Genomic DNA, 8,626 nt, shown 5'->3' on the forward strand with positions numbered 1-8,626 from the left:
CAGGGCCTCCGGGTGATCGGGCCGGCGCGCGGCCGCAAGCGCCCTGGCCGCAGTCACCGGGGTCGGCCCACGGGCAGGTGGGGAGCACACCCTCCTGGCAGGCGGGGTGAGGGGTAGGGGTGGCGGGGCCTAAGAGTGGAGGGACCTGGAGAGGGAAGACACGCAGGGGGTTCCCAGCTTGACCACTGGGAAAGTATTTCTGGGCATTTTCCAGCTGCTTTGCTCCAGAGCTCTCTCTCCGCTTGCAAGCAGATACACACCCCCTTCCCCTCCCCCTTCTCTCTCTCTCTCTCTCTCTCTCTCTCTCTCTCTCTCTCTCCCTCCCTCCCTCCCTCCCTCCCTTTCTCTCTCTTCCCTCTCTCTCCCTCTTTCCCTCCCTATCTCCCTCACTCTGTGTCTCTGGACGTCTCTCTGTCTCTGTTCTCTCTGTCACACTCCTCCCTTCCCTCCTTCCCCCCTCTTCCCCCCTCCTTTCTTTCCTCCTCCCTCCCTCCCTCCTTGCGTCCCTCTTTCTTTCTCTCTCTCTCTCTCTCTCTCTCTCTCTCTCTCTCTCTCTCTCTCTCTCTCTCTCTCCCTCCCTTCCTCCCTCCCTCCCTCCCTCCCTCCCTCTCTCTCATTTGGGGACTGGGAAGCTTGGCTGCTGGCGCAACAACGCCACTCAGTTGCAGTTTCCAACACTTCCCTTCTCTAGAGTATTTCAGCCTGCAGAAAAGAGAGAGCGGGGATCAGCATGCCAAGAGAGTGGGTTGAACTAATTGGGGTGGGGAGGACAGTGGAAATAAAAGCATGTGAGGTGACATGGCTTGAGCTGGTCCAGGCCAGCAGGCCCAGCATTCCTGTGCTTCTGAGCAAGGATGAAGAACTCACACCTTGTGACTCTGGCGCCCTCAGCCAGGAGCCCAAGCTGGAACATCTGCATTTTTCCACATGCCGCCGACAGATATGCTGACCCCAGGGCTCACAGGCCAGTCCCCATGCCTTCAGATGCAGTTTCACGCAAATGCCATTGCAGAGCCAGGTCCTGGTACCTAGGGCTGGAGTTCTTGCCTCTGAAATCCAGCCCAGTCACCTCCCCTTTAAACTGCCCAGCTAGGCCCAGAGAAATGGCCACTCAGTGCAGAGCGCACTGGACTCCTATTACCTGGAGACACCCTGGGCAAAGCATTTGTCCTCTGTGCCTGCCTGCAGAAAGAGAGCAGCTCTTTTTTGAGACTCGGGCCAGTCCTGCATTATGCAGGCAAGAAAGACCCCCAAGACAGCTCCACGTTGAAAAAGTGACAGTGTCTGATGAAAAACGTGATTCTTAAGTGAAGATTTAAAGTTGGGGTGGGGGTGGGATGGGGAGTGCTCATTAGGTGTCCCCTTCTGTGGGAAAGTGGGGAAGGGATTCAGATCCTCCACTGATTACACACATGTATGGTATGGCATCTTCATGAGGTTGGGTACTCTTTAGAGTAGGTTAGTACACTCTACAGGTAGGAGAAATAGATCTAGTTGGGAAATGAATTGGATCAATGTTGTGTGTTACCTCCAAGACAAATGGGGGCTAGCTAGGAAGAGGGAGAGTTAGCCAGTTGGAAGTTTGGTTTCCAGGAGAGCCAGTCTAGGGCAGTCCTCCCCAGAGCTGACTAGTGAGAGAAGCCTGAGGTCTCTCAACAGCCAGGCCACTGCTTGAAATCCCAGTCTTGCCACCATCCCCACCTGATTTCTCAAACTGATTACAGTTTTTAATGATGTGTCACAATTCACTTTAGCATAAAAATGTCCATGTCTCCAGGTGGAGATTAAGTCTAGTCCTCAGAGCCCTGAAGCCTGTGCCCCTGGGCTGTGAAAGGAGATTCCTGGCTTAAGCCTTACCTCAACGCCTGCCAGTAATCTTCTTGCCAAACTCTTCTGCCCCCAAATTAACTAAAATTAAAGACAGTAACAGGTGTCATGGGATGTGAGTAACAAAGCCAAAGGAAACCTCACCACCACTACAAGGACCTTCCCTCCTGTCGGTACAAGAGAACATCTACACCGCAGGCAGGAATAATGCACTCCAAGGGAGAAAGTTCAGAAATCTTTCTTAAAGCCCTGTCTTGAGAAGAGCAGTGGGTTGAGGTTTAACAAGTGGCCTGAGTCCCTGAAGGAAGTATTAAAGGGAAGTGTTAAGGCAGGCACTTGAAGGGCTGCCCCTAAGTGCACCTGATTTGAAGGAAGATGAACCCCAAGATCATATTTTTATAAAGGACAATACCAATGCTAAGGGGAAAGAAAAAGCTTAAACGCCAAAGATCCACGATAGCCCCTTATGTCCAAATTACATCTTATAGGTCAGTTCCTGTTCCTGGAGGTCCCTGGAATTGTCCAAAGGCCATGTGACATTTCTGACCCTTGAATCTCCTCTTCACAAACCACACTATTGTCGCTATTGCCTACACTTCCTAGTTAAAGTGACCGCCAGATTCTATTGTCATTTAAATATTTTATAAGTGGCAAAAACATACATGAACCATGAAAAGGAAAAATTGGGTTCTTTACTGGTATTCAACGTAAAGATGCCCAGATCTATTTTTATTAAAGGCTCTTGTAATCACTGGAGTAAAACAAATCTAAAATAATTTAAGAAAAAAATCTCTTTGACAAAGATTAGCCCCCTTTGAGTTATTTTCAATGACTTCTTTAAAAAAAAACTTTTAACAATAAGCAGAGCATGTAATGAAGTCTCCTACAGAATATTTGCAATTACATGAACTTGGAATATACTGTGTTAGGCAAGATCTGGCCACTGGGCCATTGGTTAGAAGGCACAAAATATAGCAATGACAGATTACCGTAACCTTTGCAGTTTAAATACAGTTGTTTCAAACCAGAGGTTCTCAAATCAATGAAGTTTCAAATATGAGGTAAAGTGGGAATTTGAATTATTCATTGTGTATATTTTAAGTTAAATGCCATCTCTCAGATGTTTAATCCTGTACAATCTGGGAAACACAAATATTTAATTTCACACTCTCGTGTGCTCTGGTTTTTTCCCTTCCATCTACCATAAAAGTGAGCCCCATGAATGGAGAGTTTACCTTTTTGATTACATTGTTGGTTTTTCTCATAGCGTTTTTGTAGTTCACAATTCCATTAAAATCTTGGAACACTGAAAGTCATCCTTAAGGAAAAAACTTTAGGATTAAAGAGCTGTTAGGGGTAAATTAATTTCTCTTTATTTCCTAACTGAATCAAATAGTGTTCAGTGTTTCAATGACAATTATTTTTTGGATGTAGAGAATGTCTTTAGAAAAAATGCAAGCAAATTCTATCTTAAAACTTTTTTCTCATCACGGAGGCTAACTTTTGTAAAATTTGCTTCTTAACTTGTATCTTGGAATCTCATCCATTTGCATTATAATGCGTTTAAGATGAATGCTTAGCCGCGCCTAAGAGATTAGAATTTCATCTTGTATTTCCCTATAGTAACAGGTGACATGATCACACTTTTAGGTAGAATTGCAAGTCTATCGCTGCACATGAAAATCGTTTCTATCCTATTTGGAAACAAATGATCAATCAGCCTCCGATGATCAATTGCTTCCCTTGCTGTCCGTCAGCGCGGATTCGCACCGGCAGAGACACTGAGAACATTTTGCTGGAAGGGGAGAGGAAGCCCAAACTTTGCCAAAGCATTCAGTGCGGCGTCTCAGACTTGACTGGAACTCTCTGGCTACTCGGGGCTGGGGCTGAGGCTCTATGTTCAGGGCCTGCCAGAGGGCAAAGGATGACTTCACTTCGCCAGTGCACTGGAGTGCTTTTCAGTTCGGATTGTGTAATTCCCCTTTCCATCTTCTGCAGCACAGGGGCAGGCAAAGTGAGCCCTACCGGTATGCATGTGTGTTCTCAGGCACAAAACAAGAGCAAAGTGAGTCCCACCCCAGGGCCCGGGGCGGGGGCACTATCCCAGCTTGGACGGGACTACTCACCGCTGCTGGTAGGAGGTGATGCCCTGGACGTTCTGCGGGGTGCCATTGGCCGCGGCGCCGGCCCTCCCCATGCCCGCACCGGCCGGTACCCCAGCGGCTGCCCCGCCGGCCGCCGCGGCCGTCACCTGCACGCTGAAATCCGGAAAGATTCGGATCATCGCCGCGGCTTGGAGTCCCAGGCGCGGGTGTTCTGGGCTCAGGCTGGCCGGGGCTTGGGCTCGGGTTCGGGCGGCGGCGGCAACAGCAGCGTGAGCGGCGGCGGCAGCAGCAGCGGAGCCAAGCACCAGCCTGCAATCCCATTAGTGAGCCGCGGCCACTGTGCGCGGCGGAGAGGCGCTTTGATGTGCGCGCAGTGGGCTGAGGTGGAGGGGGGCGAGGAGGAGGTGCGGGGGGTGTGCGAGGGACTTGCAAACAGCAAAACGTGTCAGGGTGGGGCCTTTTCTCCCTTTTGGGGGGCACAATTGCTCCCCCCTCTTTCCAGGATGTTGCTCTCACTGGCTGCTCGAGCAGCGCCGCGCGAGCCCAGCTGAGGGAAGAAGGGGAGGGGGTGGAGGAGGAAGGATGCACCCGGAGGCTTGGCGAGGACTTGGCCGGTGCAAGGGAATAACGGGCAGTGGAGGGTGCATTTTTTTCCCTCCCTCTTCTGCACACACACACACACACACACACACACACACACAGAGCGCACTTCCGACCCAAAGTACAAGACTGTGGTGCGCTCTCTCTCCTCCTTTCTCTGGAGAAATAACCACCATCTGGGCAGGCTCTAGCCTTCCGCGGCTGCCTGAAACCGGGATCCCAGCCCGTGGGTGTAGGAATGGGGCGCAGAGCCTCCCGATTCTACCCGTACCCCCTCTTAGACCCTATTCTCCATACTAAGCAGTGGCGAGTGTGGCCAAGCACAAGTTGGGCTCCTGGAGAACTTGATACTTATCTAGGAGAGGTGGTGTGTAAAGGCGGAGGGAGGGGGGGCGCTTTTGTACAATGGAGAGTTTGGACCGCTTACAAGAAAGGGCTCTTCCCGCTCCTGGTGAGCGGAAGAGTTGGTCCTGGGAAACTTGTGAGGAGGGGTCTGTCGCTCCAGCTAGATCCGAGTTTGCACTAGAGATCCACCTCTTCACGCCCCCTTTGACCAAGGAAACGAATAAATTAGTAGCCACAACTGAAACGAACTCTGCGAATTCCAACCACCAAGGAAACAAAAAGAGAAAACACGTGCATTTATTTCCTTGCGCCTTCCAGTTACTTCACATTGTTACATCCGCCTTTCATTGTGGTGGGTGAGGAGGGATCCATGTGGTTTGGTGCATCTTTGTAGTGAGACTTGCTCGGGTTTCACTGAGCTGGGGTGGAGTGGTGGGGGGCGTGGGAGTTGATGGTTTCTCCCACCCCTACCCAGGACCCGGGTTGCCCACTTTCTTTCCCATCTTCTGGCTGGTAAGCAGGAGGCAAGTGGTGAGATGCAGGATGCAGGCGGGCGCAGCCCTTGAGAGAGGCTGGGCTCTGGCTCCGCTAGTGTCCCGCACTCAAACCCCTTGCCCAGCTTCACTGCTGCAGCGGCGATGGCTGCTGCTGCTGCCTGTGGTGGTGCTGGAGGTGGTGGTGACGATGGTGGTGATGCTGGTTGTTTCCCCTGCTGCTGGTACTCGCCTTCCTATCCCGCAACTGGGGACTAGCAATAGCCTCACCCTCTACACAAACCCAAGTAACTGTGACGGCCTGACCCAGGGCCAATCGTGCTTCTCCCGGCCAGGCACCTGCTTAAACCTTTGAGCTTGGGACGCAGCGGGCGGCCTCTGGAGCCAGCGAGGCAGGTTCCATTGGCCTGAAGTTGCCAAGGTAGAGTGTGACATAGGCTCCCCAGCAGAGCAACCCCGCGGTCCAGGAACCAAATGTCCGCCTTGCAGCAGACCCATGCTTTCCCTCCCACCCTGACCGTTCTGGAAACCCGAGGAGCTGGACAAAGGCGAGTCTTCGCCCAGGCTCCATTCCGCTCCTGCCAGGGCAACCCTGGGCGTCCCCAACCCAAGTGGCTTTCGGGAGGAGCCTCTGAGCCCAGCAGTCACAGGGGAAGGAGGGGGGAGTCTTGGCTCTCGCTGGCCAAGCCCATGGCGCAGCTGCGTTTCCATTTTCCTCTCAAAGAAAATGCTTTGGACGGCAGATAATACCAGGAGATATGAAACTGCTTCGTCCCCCACATGTTGCACGTAAAAAGAATCATAATGAGCACCCGTGGCTTCTATGAGGGAACCCATGAGTTAGTTGAAAGACTGAAGCAAGGTCCTGACTTCCCGCTTCCGGATCATTTTCTAGAAGGACTAGCAACCACAGGCACTACCCAACCGCTGAAACCCGGGCTGAGGGAGCAGTGGAGTTGTGTGTGTGTGGGGGGGGGGTCTGTGGAAAGCTGCCTCTTAAGGACCTTCACAGTGGGCCCTCCACCCACACTCTACCCCAGGCACACACCTCCTTAGCTTGTTCTCCTCTGAAAGGATCTCAGTTACTAGTCAGTGCCTCTGAGCAGGTGCTGACAAAGCCTTCCAGCCCATTCTGTAGAGGCCACGGGTGTTTTTAGGGCATGACTGCCTGGGTTAAAGCCAGCGGTGCTCTCACCAAAGGACACCCAGTGAATGACTAAGGAATGAGGTTAAATACCGAGTTCCCCAGCTGGCAGTGGCTTTCTCTAAAAGAGCACCTGTCTGCATAGTTGGTCCACTGAGACCTTGGTGTTGCCACAGCCACTTGTAGCTAAGCAAACCAGGTGAGGGAGGCTTCCAGTGAGTGGCTCAGACTTGGGTATGGAGGGGCACCAATAGTGTCATGCAATGTTTTTAAATGTGTCCACCTGATGCTGAAGCAGTCCCCATGTGTCAAGAAAAACGGGGAGGGACACACCCTTCTTGGCAAATAAATATATAAATAAACAAATAGACTTGTTTTAAAAATTAGTTTTTCTTTTACCGTCTTTCTGCACAATCAACAATGAGTTATATATTTGGGGAGAGCAACTATCACTTTTTCCATTGTTTCAACACCAAGTTCATGACAAGATGTGGCAAGGCACTGGCTGTCTTGCAGAAGAGTCAGTCTGCGCATGTGTAACCCCAGTTTCCTTTCCTTTCTGAGGGCATTTTTTTCCTCTTTTTTAAGGAAGTCCATGAGATCCAAACTATCCCAAATGAAAGGGCAGGTGACATCGGTTGTCTGGTGTTTAGAACTGCTCACTCTGAGGCCTCGTCAATCAAATGCTAGAGGAGTTAAGTGAGCACATTCAGCTTCAGATCGCCAAGGCTTCGATTACTCATATTTAGAACTATGACTCCTGATCTCCAGAAATTGTTCGCTAACACAGAAAGGCACAAAAATACTCAGAGGGGATTTGTGCAAAAGCTTACCTTGGGATGCTTGTTAAAGCCTGTTTCTGCATTTCATCCTTACATATATTATTTGGGAAGGTGGGCTTGCCTGCACAAGAAACAAAAGCCCTTATTGGATATGCTTATCTCCGTGTTCACGAAAGACCTTAAGCAAAATATAAGTTTATCTTCTCATTAGTGATTCAGATTTGTTACTCTGTTCTGTCAGTAAAATCTTTACATGCTGGCAGCTGTTTTGAAATATTTTGAAAGTTGTCCTGGCATCTACCCAAGCAGAAGGCCTCCAGTAAACACTAAACTACAGGCTTTCTCATTTTATCTACACACTAGCACATGTAAAGATACAGAGACGGGTTGCACAATGTCATAGCCCTGGATACACACAGGCAGTATGTGGCCACAGATCTCCATCTTCATATCTGTTGTCAGTGCACAACTGAGCCTTTTGCTACTGTGTTAAAAATATCCGCTCCCTGGACATTTGTTTCCATTTACCTAAGTGGTTTGACTTTGGATTTTTCCTGTTTGCCATTGGAAGCCGCCAGTGACAGGCAAGAGAGTGAAGCCTGCACAGCTTGAGTGCATCTAAGTTTTTGCTTAATTTTGGCCAGACATTTAGAAGAAAAATAAACTAGGAAGCAGGGATCTGTGTGCAATAAGCAAAACCAGGAAATAGGTAGGATAAAATTCTATGCACTGTGAACAAGTGAAAGAAATGATTGGCTTTGAAATGGGTAGTTTGTTGAGATAATGAACCTGTCATAGGAGATTCTATTCTGTAAAGAAGGCAGATGATAATGTATAACAATCTGGTAGGATTCATTGTAGAGACAGCCATGAACTGATACTGTGACCCTACCGCACCATGTAAGGAAGATTTTACATTGTGTAGAGGGGTTAAATATTTGATTCAATTTTCTATCTTTGCTCCTCTATCCAAATTTAATTCAGGCTCTTATTGCTAAATTTTCCATGCTATTAATGTGTTCTCTAGTCCATTGAAAAGCAAAACAATAATGTCAGAGGAAGAAAAAATAATATAACCTAGCAAAGTGGTAATTCTTGATTTTCTGGGAAGACAACTAAAGAATTAAGAGACTATATTTAATAAATCACTGTTTATAATACACAGATGTCTCTATATAATATATATTAAGATTTCTGAGGATTCTTCATCTTAATACTAAGTCACATATTGAAATAGCTTCAGCTATTAAATTAAATTCTCAGAGAACCTTGCAAATATATAACTATAGATATATATTATTTAGAAGAGAAGGACATATCTTTAACTTT

The 8,626-nt window shown here is 48.9% G+C and overlaps 1 protein-coding gene across 4 annotated transcripts in view; it reads right to left on the reverse strand.

Moving 5' to 3' along the window:
- Npas3 (neuronal PAS domain protein 3) overlaps positions 1–4,512 on the reverse strand; it is an 817,920-nt gene extending 813,408 nt beyond the window's left edge. For 3 of the 4 annotated variants that reach the window (XM_013347258.2, XM_026781890.1, XM_026781886.1), the window contains exon 1: positions 3,954–4,511. In XM_013347258.2, coding sequence (XP_013202712.2) covers positions 3,954–4,111 — 158 coding nt within the window. In that variant the 5' untranslated portion in view covers positions 4,112–4,511. Of the gene's footprint in view, positions 1–3,953 lie in introns of all 4 variants that reach the window. The other variant, XM_026781883.1, reaches the window with a different exon arrangement.
- Between the last annotated feature and the right edge of the window lie 4,114 nt (positions 4,513–8,626).

Source organism: Microtus ochrogaster, chromosome 1 (genome assembly GCF_000317375.1).
Source record: "Microtus ochrogaster isolate Prairie Vole_2 chromosome 1, MicOch1.0, whole genome shotgun sequence".
NCBI lineage: Eukaryota > Metazoa > Chordata > Mammalia > Rodentia > Cricetidae > Microtus > Microtus ochrogaster.